At 32.9% G+C, this 15,184-nt stretch overlaps 1 protein-coding gene across 5 annotated transcripts in view; it reads right to left on the bottom strand.

The window, feature by feature from the left end:
- LOC143469851 (dynein axonemal heavy chain 7-like) overlaps positions 1–9,243 on the bottom strand; it is a 34,106-nt gene extending 24,863 nt beyond the window's left edge. For all 5 annotated transcript variants that reach the window (XM_076967705.1, XM_076967703.1, XM_076967704.1 and 2 more), the window contains exons 1-20: positions 9,103–9,243; positions 8,805–8,962; positions 8,482–8,697; positions 8,163–8,296; positions 7,087–7,230; positions 6,594–6,789; positions 6,230–6,349; positions 5,698–5,881; positions 5,317–5,496; positions 4,403–4,555; positions 4,131–4,244; positions 3,830–3,957; positions 3,663–3,756; positions 3,308–3,517; positions 2,653–2,773; positions 2,385–2,547; positions 2,118–2,253; positions 749–877; positions 472–606; positions 257–405 (exon numbers count right to left, since the gene is read on the bottom strand). In XM_076967705.1, coding sequence (XP_076823820.1) covers positions 257–405; positions 472–606; positions 749–877; positions 2,118–2,253; positions 2,385–2,547; positions 2,653–2,773; positions 3,308–3,517; positions 3,663–3,756; positions 3,830–3,957; positions 4,131–4,244; positions 4,403–4,555; positions 5,317–5,496; positions 5,698–5,881; positions 6,230–6,349; positions 6,594–6,789; positions 7,087–7,230; positions 8,163–8,296; positions 8,482–8,697; positions 8,805–8,962; positions 9,103–9,114 — 2,876 coding nt within the window. In that variant the 5' untranslated portion in view covers positions 9,115–9,243. The remainder of the gene's footprint in view (positions 1–256; positions 406–471; positions 607–748; positions 878–2,117; positions 2,254–2,384; positions 2,548–2,652; positions 2,774–3,307; positions 3,518–3,662; positions 3,757–3,829; positions 3,958–4,130; positions 4,245–4,402; positions 4,556–5,316; positions 5,497–5,697; positions 5,882–6,229; positions 6,350–6,593; positions 6,790–7,086; positions 7,231–8,162; positions 8,297–8,481; positions 8,698–8,804; positions 8,963–9,102) is intronic.
- Positions 9,244–15,184: the final 5,941 nt, after the last annotated feature.

Here is a 15,184-nt window from a genome sequence, read left to right as displayed (position 1 = left end):
GGACCTAAAGGTTTAGCATGGCACTGTTACGGTTTTTGTTAGTTTTATGTACTTTTTACAAAATGTAAAAATATAATGGACATTTGGATACATCGTCGTATCATTACGGAATCGATTATGGCATATTTAACTTGTTTTGGTAACATGGTTCATTTGGCCCATGATATACAAATGAACCATGATGGTTGTTTTATAAATAACATGATACAAAACATTTTACTTAAAAGCTCATCTTCAGAATATAAGACAATATTACTTGATTTCTTCCTCAAATGGCTTAATAAAAGGAGATCCTCTCATTGTTTGAGTTTTAACAATGTGATCGTCTAAAAGCATTTGTATATCATCAACAGACGAAAGAATAGTTGTTCCTGTTTCTCGATATGCAATCATATTGAATTCCATCTATGAAGAGCACAACAATTTTAAAGACAGTGTTATAAATAAAATTGTGAAAAAATTACTACTTACATCATCCCATTCTGTCAGCATCTTTTCCATTGCTTTCTCTAAAGAGTATTCTTTACTGGCAGCCTCAGAAATTGATTCAAACTTTTCCAAATATTGTTCTAGGTTCATATCCAAATATTTGGAAAGAGTGCTGTCCTAAAAGTTTAAGCTTTTTGTTATTTGTGATGCACTGCCAATGGTGCATGGATATTAATCACTTGTTTTTCATCTTAAAGTTTACATTAAGTGATAAACAGTATAACGTGCAATCATCACATACATTAATAAACAATCATACCTCCTCTGGCTTCAAAGAAAAACCAACTACAGAAGTTAATTGCGTCCAATGTCTGTCCCTTAAACCAGGGTTACATAATGTTTGGACAAGAGGAATGTGTTCCTTGAAATCTTCTACTCTTCCTTTAGTCTATATTTTAGATGAACAGAAATTTTGAGTAAAATACAAGACAAAGTTGGTAATCTTTTAATGGGAGAACAATTGAGTATTGATCAGTTTCTTCAATATGCTGTGTGGTTTTTCATTACTATAATACTTCGAAAAAGACACTTTTGGAAAAACTGTAAAATATTTCTGTTTAAAGCCTTACAATGGCAATAAGCAAGTGATGTGTGAAGAAGAAACAGATTTAGGTTTGATCACCCATTGTAATTTCATCAAAGGACTGAAACCAACACGAGACAAAATCAAAAATATTGGAATAGCACCATTACCAGATGGAGACAGACCAAAAGTGTAGTTAAGGTTTATCTAACGCAAAATGTTCCTGTTATACAGTTAAGTACGTTTTTATTAAATTTAATACTCTTGACTTGTTGACTGCACGAAACAATATATTCATACTTGATCCAACAACCTGAGTCATCCCTATTGTTTCTTTTATTGTGATGTAATAAGAGTCGCCATCCATCCCATAATTAAGTAAGGAATTTCCTTTTGTTGCCACTTATATATGGCAATAACTGCTAAACCACTACATATCAGTACAAATCCTTTCTTCAGTGTATTTACTGACAACTACTCTTAAATTTAAGGTCAACTTGTTTTTGAACTTACCCCTCACATTGTACAAATTAAATTGCAATATATGTTTGAATGCACATAATTTTGAGTCTTTTCTGGTCTAATTTTGAGATTATAAGTGCAATTGATGCCCTGAGGCAAATAAAAATACGTCAAGATGAGAACCGAAACTTCAGATTAAAGGGCTTTTGAGCTTCATGTCAGTGTAATTAGTTAACAAGTACATGCATTATAGCAGGCAATGTTCCCTCTAAACTACACGCGTGCGCAAATGCGCACTGCTGACATGATCTCCACGCACAGAAAAATTTGTGCTGTGCACAAGAAAAAAATCCAACCTGAATTGAAAATAAGATAAACGCATAATAATGACCACAGTGAGCACGTTTGATGTTGCTCACAGTGGTTCAAGGGACCGCTCAAGGAGTTAGTGTGTTTGCTCAGACTCGTAAAAAATTAGAGGGAACATTGATAGCAGGACCAGTTAAGTTACTATGAGCTATCTAAAACTTTGAGTTAATAAACTTACACCAATCTTTTTTATCTATACCGGTCACATATTTCACATTGCTTTGTAAATAAGACAGTATTTCGCCTAATATATTGTACAAAGATAGTGCCACACCTTTTCTGCAATCGATTTAGCATTTGGATCTTCTGTAAACGATTTTTCAAGTTTGTAGAGGCCTCTCCAGAAATTCCCTATATCCTGTTCAACTGTATCAGGGTCAACTTTGTCAAATGTTCCATCAATCCATTCCCTACAAAAAACAAAAACAAACTAAACAATGTAAGTTAATTGAGATATAATTTGAACATGGACCCAATGTAAATAGCAGCCTAATTTTTGACAAAAAGTTTAATCTTCTATATTTTTGAGGCAATAATCTACTTGTGCTTGTTGTTGAACTCCACTGTAGTTTCATAAAGCTTGAGGTAAGGTGAAAGTGTAGAAACAAGTGCTTTGCGAATGGGATATTGACTTGTTTCCCATCCATATGCCTCTTCCTCATTGTTAAATTGTTCAATTTTTTCAGCTGCCACTTCCAAACGAGCTACAAAAAGGTATCAGGATTAAAATAAAAGGAAATTTGTATAATGAAGTTTGTCTTGTACAGCATAAAAGCTACAAAAACAGTAAAATAATATTGCTTAGTTACTGTTAAGAGCCTGTGCTTTCTTGAGATAACGATTGACATCAGCAAGATCGCCAAAAGAACGAAATTCTTCCAACTGTTTTTGATAACCTTCCAGCTCTTCAAGGAATCTTTCTCGACGCAACTATTATATTAATGAAATATTGTTAGTATTTTATGAGTGTAACCAATAACCATATTGTGACGTTTCTGGACCAGGCTCTGCTCATATCATACAAAAGACCATACATAAGGCTTAAGGCCATTACTCAGTGAACGTAGCAAAAGGTATTACTAGCAATATATACAAGATATAAAAAAGCAAAACATTTGATAGCATTCTTGGGTTTACACTTTTCTTTTTTCTGTGTTTCTTTTATTTTCTATGACCCAGTGTTAAGAAAATAAAAATAAAAGTTAAGCCTAGCATGCTAAAAAATATTATAATCTTTTATTTTATTATATATATCCAGGGTTTACACAGTCAGCCATCATCAATAATAAATACAAAGTGGTAGGTGTAACCCTGAAGAATTTGTCATGAATAAAACACAGCAAACGAGAAAAACTTTCTCACCCTATATCAACATAATATGTTTATTGAATCACTGTTCTCCAGCAAATCCGCAATTAAGACAATGAAGAGAACACTTGTTTCGGATAAATACTAACAAACTACCTTAAGCCCGTCTTGGTATTGGTTCTGTTTTTCATTGACAATTTTTTCGTGGTCTTCAAAAACACGATCCATTCTTTCGTGCCATTTAAACACTTCACTGTTTAACCGCATTTCCCGCGGGGCAAATGAAGTAAAATCAACAAGGAAGCTCAGCCTCTCTTTACATGAATACAGCTTTTGCTCCATCTCAATCATATCTTTAGCTCTCACCTATGTCAAGTTCCGGTATATATTATTTTAACATGCACTACTCTTTCCTACAATTCATATTGCCTATGCAACACATGCACATTGCATAAAGTTTGTTAAGCAGCCGTTATAAGATAACATATTTGTTTAGATTTATTTTCCTCACATTTTTGACATAGGCTTGCAGCTCAATCAATTCGTCAGTATTTGCTGGAGTGGTTAAGGCTTTTTTAGCAATAACTTCATATTGCTGGCAGAGCCTATAGCATGACAAGTATACCAAAGTAAAGAATGAATAAAGTGTAAGTACTGCATTTAAGCATTTACACAAACCTCTCATTTTCTTCTTGATGCTTCTTACTCATTTGAGTTAGCATTTTTTGAGCAAGTCCATCAGCACGTTTGGCCAGCACAGAAATAAGGTCATTGCAATGCAGTTCAAACATTCCCAGGCGAATTACCTGTGCAAAAAAGAGAGAGAAATAGAATAAAAAAAACTTGCATGAGATTTAAAATTGCATTGGTAGGCACTGTAGCATGGGTGATGAAAGTATAGACTTTGGTTTTAAAAATCCTGCTGAGTAGGCATAGCATTACATAAGGTTAAACACTCGAGGTTACAAAGGCAACAAACCTTCCTAGAATTGTAAGTAATTTCCTCGGCAAGTTTTTGGTATTTTGTGACTTCCTTAATGTATTCAGGAAAAGTCAGGTCTTGAGTGAGAAGATGTTCAACATCTGCTTCAGCCTAAAATGTTGGTAACAGTAAATGGACTAAATCGTATGAATACTAAATCAAATGAGGTAACTAAAAAGGTTGAACACACTCAACTTTTCTTTTGTATGTTTCTTATAAATATAAAGTTACACATTATAGGCTTAACAATGTAGATAAATAGATCGTACCTGTTTGCTTATAAGGAAGTAATATTTGTCATACAGTTTCAGATGCTGTTTTGGTGGAATGCTTTCTTTAGCAATAACTGCACGAACCCGAGACTTCACATCATTCATAACTTCATCCAAAATAACTGGCTTAAGTGTTGTGTTGCTCCCAGACTGTGACAATTTACAAAACATATAAACTACTGTAATTAGGATGAATGATACAAATAATGTAAACTAACAAAAGATTTTCAAAAGGTATGTACTGTACAAAAGATTACAATTATGATTTAATTATAATAAACATTAAAAAACGGCCTTTTTATTGAATAATATTAGCTAGTATAATTCATTTTTATATTGCAAGTAAACATAGTGACTTGACAAACTTAATGAAAATAAAAAGTTAGCTATATATGGAGTAAGATGAAAACAAATGACCACGAATGTACTGAACAAACATTTGTTCATGTTCATAACAATAGCAGAAATACTTTGGGTTCAGGGATGGAAATACAACAAACAGTGCTATAGAAACAAACTCTTTTGTTTTGTTTGGCAGGGGATCCCAAAATACCAAAATAAACTCTATGGCGCAACAACTGACAACTACTTCATATTTTTTACAAATACTTTGTATCAAAGTAGTTTTAATAATTTAATTAACAGTCAGTCTAAACTTTGTTAACAGCTGAGTATTATTTATTTAAATACTTAATATCAGTACTCAGTAACAATCAATTAATTATTTATCAAAACATATTTTTCATTATCTTCATCTCTAACAAGAAAGAAACCAATGGATCTATATAATTAGAAACAGCACTGATTTACAGGGAAGCCCTCATAAAATGCAAGTGTGAAATACAAACTACAAAGCACAAGAAGAAATCAGTATATTATAATACAACTTAAAAACATAGCTCTAAGCTTACCCATTCAGAATACAGCTTTGTCTCAACTCTTGGAACAACACCAACAGCTTTCACCATGATATCAAAAACATTTACCAAAACCAATTCAAAATCTGGAAAGTCAGGTTCAAAATTAACTTTGGTTCCATCGAGGATAAGATGAATAACAAAGCCAGAGTGCTCATAGGCCCGCACAGATGTCTAAAAATTTTAAAAATACAGATAAGCTGAATGTCAAGGTTTGCCTTTGAGATATCATTAGCAATATGTTGTTACGTAAAATATAATGCTAATTAGAAATAAAAATAACTTTAGATAAATGTTAATTGTTAAATACAAGAACACAGATCTGGTAGATATACATAGTCTTTTATAATCATGAAATTATTACAATAGAATTACCGGTGGTTGACATATCAGATTGGTATAATCATAAAGGGAATGCAGGCAAAGGCTCTGAAGTTGTTCTGTCATAAGTGTGGCAGCACAGTTAAAAAAGGCTCGCAATTTTGCTTCATTGTGATTGCTAGGAACTTGTTTCCTTTTGTTCCCTTGGTAGTATATATTTTGCACTTCTGGAAACCATCTTCAAAGACAGTAAAAGGCACAAATAACTCATTGCAGTTATGTGCAACACATAACTTCAAAATTGGTCAAAGCTCAAAATCAACAGTCGTTCAAATTTTGCAGTCGTTGAAATAAAATGAATTTTCAATATATTCTACATCCATGTTTTCAGTTGTTATGCAAAAATTTTTTTTTGACATAAAGAAATTGTATTTTGCAAGTGCATCTTTTTAAAGATCTTTAACGATTTTTAAAGATCGACCTCAAAATATATCAAGAAATTTTGAGATAATATTAATTTTCAGATAAACACAAAATTTGAGTTAGTGAAATATAAAAAAACTCATAAAAAGTAAACCAGTTATACTTCTTTAACAACTTGTCCTTAGCTATCTCTATGTGCCTCATCACAAGACCTTGGAAAGTCTGAAGTTCCATGGATTCTTCTCGTTTATGAAAATCCTCAACGTCGACTAATCTCATACGACTAAAAATAAAAATATTCTAAAATTAAGTTATTACACTTGTAAAAAACAAGTTTAACTGCAGTAGTAATAATTTCAGAAATGCAAGACTAATATATATAAGCTGTTATTACTTTATTATTTCTGAAAAAAGTATTATGTAACCAATAAAAAATTTCTAATAAATTGATACAAGTAATAAATAATTGTAACCAATGATATAAACTTAATTATGAGACACCAGAAATCCATGAAAAATTCCATTACCCAAACGAGACATGCCATAGATCCAAAACTGACATCATAGTAGGATTGATCACATTCAGGTTTTCTCGAATCAAATCACTGGCATTGACATATGATTGGTACCATGGTTTAGGCACAACTTCAAGCTCTGCTCTATGTGGAGGAAGCTCTGGAGCTTCATCTTCCTTCTCACGAGGATCTCGAAGAACAAAGTCCACTGACAAAATAACAAAAGTTGGTTTAATTGAACAAATAGAAAATTTAAGTGGTGAATAAATGCAGAAAACTACAGTTCAAAAATTAATAATGGATTAATTATATTGACTGACATAATTACTGTGTTTTTAATGCCACCATATATCTAACCAATAAAAGTAAATGGATTACAACAAAAACATAGTCTTTTATGTCGACAATGCAAACGTAATATCATTGACCACAGTTAAAATTAAAAATGTAGTACACACCGAATTGCATCAATACACACAACATAATTGTACTTGTAGTCTTGTACCTATGGCTTTTTTCACAGATAGCAAATAATCCTCCCTCATTTCATCAGATAGACTTTCAATTGATTCAGCCAAGCTCTTCAGGCGCTTTGGAACCATACAAAGAACATTTTCAAGCCAAGAGTCCTCCATGGGAGCAACATGTTCTATACATTTGTTATGAAAATGTGATAAAAAAACTTTTGGAATTCAAACTGAACGCATTGATTTAAATATGTACATGCACCATTACTGAAATATGTTAAGTTATTATTGCACTTTGTGGTTCGTTTATTAATCCAAAATGTTTTCAAAACATTGGGTTGGATTATGTGTTGCTTCACTTTCACATACAATTTATAGAAATATGCATGGCATTTCTTTACTAATGTGACATAATCCATCCAAATAAACTAAGACTATCAACCATATCATATCAACCATAAAACACCACATTATCCAATGCAAAGGCTGCAAATCTCATAACGTTGCCATAAACAAATTTCTTATATTAAAACTGTAAAAATAACGACAAAATAAAGACCATAATGACATATTCATCAAGCAATATAATCCCATTCCCATCTGATCCCATGACAAAGAATCACCGGTTTTAATAAAATATTTCACATAGCCTTAAATAAAACAATAACTTTGTTAAACTTTCTTTTTTTTATAAGCTAATTATTCTACGTTAGCCTATGCCTTTATGGTAACAAGTGGATCTGTGCACCCTGCTTCATTGCATGATAAACTTGCAATAAAAGGCAAAATTTTGTATCATGCACTATTCTTTGTGTCACCCTTCCTGATATCCTTCATTCCTGTAACTGAATAGTTTTGCCAGTCAAATCTACTTTTTACCTATTAATTATTGCGATTATTGAATTTTAAACAATTTCATGCATTTTCACTCTGATAAGGGGCTGAAGTATGGATAGTCTAAAACATGCTTCAAGCTCTTTACGTCTTATGGCATATAAGTATGTCTAGTTTGCACTTATTGTGCCCCAGAAACAAAACAATTTGCTATAAGAGTGCATGTGTCTTAAATTATAATGAAAAATACCACGTGTACATTTTGTGGTTTGCTATTTACCTGTGTCAATTCCATTATTTATATAGTAGTAGTATCTCAGTATGTCTTTTTCGGCACTTGTAGGTGAGCCAGGTCGACCAGTTGATGTTTCAATATCGGTACTACTTGGACGGCTTGCTTTTTCTTCATTTTGCCTGATACAAAGACAGGTATCAGTTAAGAGTGTAAAATTAGCAAATTTCTATTCATCGATTTTCTGACTAGCAATATGTAAAAATACAAAATTAACATTTAAAATTCACAAGTTTGTACGAAAATTATATTTTGCAGGAATTCTTGCCAACTTGACAAACTGCTACAAAATGTTGTTTTAACTTACATAATAATGTTAACTAAGGAACTACGAAAGGCTTCTCTATTTTTCTTTGGGTGACTGAAGGAAGAAGCTACGTTGGCATTATTAGTGTTTTCATGGGCCTGGCTTTGAGGTGGATGAGGATGAGTGGATTTAACATCCCATGATCTCTTTGGCCTTAGTGGTTTGCTTTTGTTGAATGGAGGAGCTGTCAGTTCTTTCACCATATCAATACGATCTCTATTTGGTAATGGAAAAAAATCAAATGCTAAATAAAGGGCTAAAAATGTACTTCTCATGGTTATAAAATGTTTTGTAGTACTGTAAAAAACAATTTAGAAACACACCTGCCAAGCAAATCAGTGGGAGGGTTACCATTCAACACAAAAGAAGGAGCCGTGCTTGACCATGCTGGCTTATTTCTTGCTTGTGGTAACTGAGGTAAGAATTTAGAAGTCTGTGGCTCAGAAAGTTTCACCCTGTTTGAGCGAACTTTCCGAGGTGTCTGAAAGCAAATAATTCAAAGATATATCATGAAAGATATTTACAGTACTTAGGACCATTATGCTTAATTCTAGACTAGAAAGTACCCATATGATTATAATACAGTATTTTTATATAAAATAATAACATCTAAGTACTTGCCTGGTATTCCATGACACAAAATTACGTGGATTTGCTAGGTTTCACAGTACTAACCAGTATTCATAAGCAGTATTTTACCCATCAATATTCCAAAAAAATTTCTATTTAAAAAAATAAAACAAAAACATCATTCTACCTAATATTAAAAAAAATGATTCAATTAAAGTAGGCTCTGAATGGCTTTTTATCATGTATGCCATAGCAAAGGGTAAAAAATCTAGCAAGAAAATGCAAATCTTCTAACAAAAACCATAGCCTACATTTTACATTCTCTCAACAGATATGTCTAAACTCATTAGTTGATTGCAAAAAGGAAAGCAAACATCCGTAATCTTTCAAAGCTTTTAAAAGAAATTAAAAGTTAATAATAGTTTAAAAAAAGGACTCATCTTAACGCTTGCAAAATGACTTTCTGCATTTTTCAAAATCTATCCATTTAATACAGTTTCCTTGTCTGCAACAACACTGAAATTCCTTTTTTCCTTGACTTTAATTCATTGAGAGTTCTCAGTAAAAAATATATGAAGTTAAGCAAACAAGTTAAGAATGATAAAATGAAGCACTCAACTTATTCGTACAAACCAAACTGTCTCATTGACAATCACACAGTTTGTTACTATCTAGGTTGGTGTTGATCCTTAAAAGTTTCTGCAACCTTGAAAGAGAACAGGCTTAAATGTGGAACTTTGTTTAAGCATAAATGCCAATTTTATTTGCGTTTTGCACTTTCTGTGTGTAATCTATTATTTTTCTTTGTTTAGTTTTTTATTTAATCCTCGTTTAGCTTATATTTACCTTCTTTATATGTCCAAAAATGGTCCTTTTTGGGTTGATTTGATTGTACCTCATTTTCATATATTAAAATTTTCCTATAAAGATTGCAGAAACTTGCCATTATAGACAAATTGACACTATTGACAAACTATCGTAAACCACTCCAAAACTATCTTTTGATTCAACAGAACTGTATTAAACAATCAGGTTTGCCAGTAGCCTATAATGAAAGATTACAAACTTGTCGAAACTTATGCAAAAATTCCAGTACACAAAGAAATCATTGAAACAATATTTTAATCAGAGATGAGGGCATAGGATGCTGTTATAAAATTACAAAATAGGTCTGGGGAGCTGGTTAAAAAAACTATTTAAATGTTTTGTGTATAACTTTTAATTCTATTTTTAGATTTTATTTGACATGCATCCAGAAATATTGTGAACTCAATTCTTGACATTCTACTTGCTTTGTCCAGTTAGTGGCGAAGTGATACTAAATGAGTTTATGCTGTGTAGTTAAAAACGAAACGCTTCTTAAGGATGGTAATCAACAAAAGAATTTAAAGGGGAACTAAAGTCATTTTCAACCCATTTTCTAAAAACGAATAAAATTACGCTGATTCCAAAAATATAAACAAAATTTCTGTATCTTTTTTTCGGCAAAACTGTGTGGGGAGGGGTGAACTCAAACTCAAATAAAAATCGATGAAGTTTGCAACCCTAGAACTTATCCTGATTACTGCCCCAAGAATGCTGCAGTTTTCACTGTCCTTGTTGCATAACTTATTCATTTTTGTTAAAGTTATTTATATCCAAAAATGCAAAACTCCAACGGTTAATCTGTTTCAAACATAAATTCTAAAAAAATGTTGAGTAAAATATGAATACTTGCATCAAAACAGTAACCATAATGTTGCTCATTCAGATCAAAATGTTGTTTGATTGCACATGCTATACTTTGCACAACATGCTTGGGTTTAGATACAATTTTGAGAAAAATGTAAAGTTTGGGAAAGTATGTTGTTTGGAACACAGTTCTATATAGTACTGGTATCGAATATGACGTGGTATTGGAAACTTTATCCTCAGACTGAAGAAAATCTATGTATAAATCAAGTTCAAGAGTTGAAGTAGACCATCAAAGGTATGGTGTTGAAAACTTGAAACCAAGAGTGGAGCTAGACCATAAAAGCTATAATGTTGAAAACTTGAAACCTTTGCAAGTCATAACAAATTATAGTTAAAGTGTCAATAACAAAGTAGGTACCTGTTGCATATATATTCACACCCTGATATTTCATGCTAAAATATTATATTCTGATCTGCTTTGAACCATCAAAAATGTTGATTGAAAATACTGTTTCTATGCTTTTCTTAGTCACGAAACTGATGTAAGTGTCAACAAATCATAAAGATAAGCTCAGATGGGAGTAATTTAAAAACTTTGAGGAACAGCTACACCCATAAGATCCTTATGGTACATCTGATGAAGGACAAAAGTATTTCTGAAACTATTTAGCTTCTAAATAATTATACATTTCTCTACAGTTGGACCGGTATTGCTTTTAACAAGCTCGTGGTAATTTGTGCTTTCACAATCTCATATTTTAGGTTGATAAATACTTCTCAAACTACTTGTTACTTAAGTAGCTTAATATGATCCACTTTCTAGTTCATACTTGAGTAGCTTTGAATAGAAATACTTCTATATTTGTAATGGAGTAGATTTTTACGAGAGTAGGCTTAACAATACTTCTACTTTAGTAACTTATGTGGTTAGTTTCACAACCACTGATTCTATGCGATGCGTATGACAAAAGTCAGTTTGGCGTACATTACGAATACGACAAAGACGTTAAGCCAACTGCAGTGTATTTAAAAAAATTGAGACATTGTGCTCTTTTTGATTCAGCAAAGTGAATTTGCAGTCAACATGGGTGCGCCACGACGTGAATCGGCTCCGTGTCACACCGAGGTTGAACGCACTTTACGCCGTTTGACCGTTGCTCACAACGAAGAGCTTTGGCGTAACTCACATGAAGTACACCTTGCCTGATCTTAGTGTAGGTGAATGGACTGGATTATAAATGTTAATTCCGAACCTTCCTAGTTTGGTACAACAGTGACTAGCCTAGCTATGCAACTCTAATTTATCGCTATTTCGTGTGATAAAGGCGTACCCTATGTGGTTCAACGAGAGTACTAACTTACTATGGCTTTCTTAACCTAGGCTACCGAATAAAATTTGTAACAGTGTATACTTGCCCAATACATTCACTGCAAAAATACTTCGCTTGAGGTAACTAAGCAACGATGACGTCACCAAAGTCTTATTTCATAAAGTTCTAAAGAACGCAGCTACGAAGTTAACTTCTTCATTACTACTTCGTTTCTGTGAGCACTACCCAATAGACAAATAAAAAACAATACATAATCTGGTACTCTTGCAGTTAACTTAATTTTCGATTCTTCTACACGAGCTTTTGAAAACATAAGTTTGCTTCTTCAGGAGTAGGCCTGCAGAGGTTTCTGCTGTCAGTCTGTACTTATGTCATTCGGACTTAATTTACCTGCCGAATTAATGATCTGACTCCGTGGTTGCGTGCGGTTAGAATTCTCTAACCTTAACGTGTTACTAGCCGAAAGCTCTTACGATTAACAGATACAGTTTATCAGAAACAATCCTTTATTGTAGGAACTGTACAGGTTCCGAATATGATACAATCACAAACTTAGCATTCACCAATTAAACAAGACTGACGAATTACATTTTACACGACTAACGTAATACGTACGATTCGGTATCTCTGTCTGCGCCGCTACTCGCGTATCAGTTCGAGTTTATAAAGCGGTGCGATGTGAACGGAAATATTCAACACAATATACACGAGCATTTCAGAATGTGTGAACGATAAAAGCAAAGCGTTGGCAATGGGAATTACATTCAGTTAAAACTGGGATGTTATGAAATCACCTGGTAACGCACTAAACGGCGTTTTCACATAAAGTTATTTAGGGCAGTTTCCAAATATTAAACGACAATAATTGTGGTTTTATCAAGTTGCAGCTGCAGCCAAATTGCATCTGCAGCCAAATATAAAATGCTAGCTGCAGTTTTATCAATGAACAATGTTTCAATAATTAAATGGGGCATACGTTTCCACAATTGATATAATGGTATTGGATGTGGCTCCCACGCCACTACAGGCCTACTAAGAAATGACAAAAAATATTCCCATAGAGAAAATAACTTCATTTTTGTCATATAGGCTACTGTATCACATTAAGAGCACCCGTGGCTTGTAACACATTAACAGATCATAGTCCAAAATATGGAAAGACTACGTTGATAACTTCTATATGATTTTAAAAGAAAATTTTTAATGTTTTCACCTGTAGCGGCCTGAGTGGTAATTTTAATGCCATTACATCATTTCTTGCAGAAGTATTTTCTAGTTATTGATTGAAGTTTATGAATTTGTTTTTTGGAAAATTAATAATAATAACTAATTCAAAAGGTAAATTGAGTAAAGATAAGCTCTTCACACTTACACTTCAACTCTATGGAATCTTCTATAAACTTCACGTTGGAAACGGAAGAAAATTGTTCAATTGCTTTTTTAAATTCACATATTTTCCGAAATAAGTTAGGTCTACAAGAAACCTACTCATAGAAACAGGTGTCTCAACTTTCATTCAATGTACCCACTACAGTACAAACGCTCGATGGTGAAAACTCTCTTACACCGAGCAAAATCCCTTTTGGCAACAGATAACGATAGAAAGAAAAAAAATAAAGATTGGAAAAGAGTCCTTACGATTAAATGGTTACCCGGATTGGATAGGCTACTAAACACAAGCCAACAAAAAGTCAAACTAAATTTAGATAATTCCAAGGTTTTGTTTTTCTTCCGTATATCCCCCTCTTCGCCGAAAAGCTAAAACGAATTCTAAGTGATCACAATGTGGGGATGGCGATGTGTATTGTTTTAAGGTTGGCCTAAAGCCAAAGGCTTTTAGTCTTTCTTTTAGAACTCCTAGACAATTGTGTCTTTGACTCCGTTGCGTCTGCTTTCTCTAATTGTTTCTTTAAATCAGCACAACATTAATTAGGTCTAAATTGTTATATTGTCCGAAATATAGTCGTAGTCACATCAGAAACAATTTCATCACCATTTCACATTCAAATAGAGCTATCACTTGAATTCAATAATGAATTATCCAGAAGGTAAACTGATAAGATGAGAAGAGAGAGATTTTAACCAAACCGAAGTTTTTATACCGCTGTATCAAGCCAATCAACGACAGACATGTCTTGCCATTCTACGTGTAACATATGTCATATGTATTATTCTACGTCATCTAAGCTTTTTCACCAAAGTACCATCAAACTTTACGCCGTGAAACACAATGCTACTTGAAACACTTCAACTATAGGTGGTATGTCGGTTTGGCGCTACAATATTTGAATAACAAACTAAGCAAGAATAATACACTTGTTTAAATATTCAATTTACATCTAACCGGAGAATACACAATCGCTTTTAAAATGCCAATTATAGATCTTATTTAAATTTATTATCACGACCGCCACAACAAAATCAAGACTCCTTTCAAACCGGCTTTGAAGATTGGTGACATCCTTTCCTCTCCCAAAGATCTGATACCAGAGGGAAATAGACAACGTGCCATTTACGAAATTCCTTGTAAAAGCTGTAATGGTACTTATATAGGTGAAACAAAACGATCCTTTGCTACGAGAAAGAAAGAACATAAATCTGACATAAAAAACTTTCGATGCAAAAAAAGAATTCTTTGAGTAAACATGCCTTGGAAAAAGAACACATATTAGATTGGAAGAATACTTAATTTCGAATCAGACTACTGGAATAGAAAATTTATGGAATCGTTTCATATTAACACGAAACAGGATGTAATACACCAAACGATAAAAAGGACACACTATTGACATCTATATACTCGCTATACTTTACTTAAAACTGTTGTATACATTTGTTCGCCTTTAACTGCTAGTTTTTTACCTATGCTTTATTATGTAATTTTGCGTTTCTTACGCCATCATACCACAATCGTTTCTTAGTTATTGCTCTTATGTAGGTAATTTTATGTTTGTAGTTTTCAAAAAATATTTCTTATTCTCTTTTTGTAATCTGCCCTGACGAAGCTCACCGGCATGGGTTTGCGAATCGTTGGTTCATAAAAGAATTAATTCACCAGCTGAGTACCTTTTATAATTGAAATTATGCCTGGTGGCAAACAGTATTTTTACACTTAGTACGATTTAATT

Source organism: Clavelina lepadiformis, chromosome 8 (assembly GCF_947623445.1).
Source record: "Clavelina lepadiformis chromosome 8, kaClaLepa1.1, whole genome shotgun sequence".
NCBI lineage: Eukaryota > Metazoa > Chordata > Ascidiacea > Aplousobranchia > Clavelinidae > Clavelina > Clavelina lepadiformis.
The sequence above is the reverse complement of the archived record's forward strand: the minus strand, read 5'-3'. Positions and strand labels throughout refer to the sequence as shown.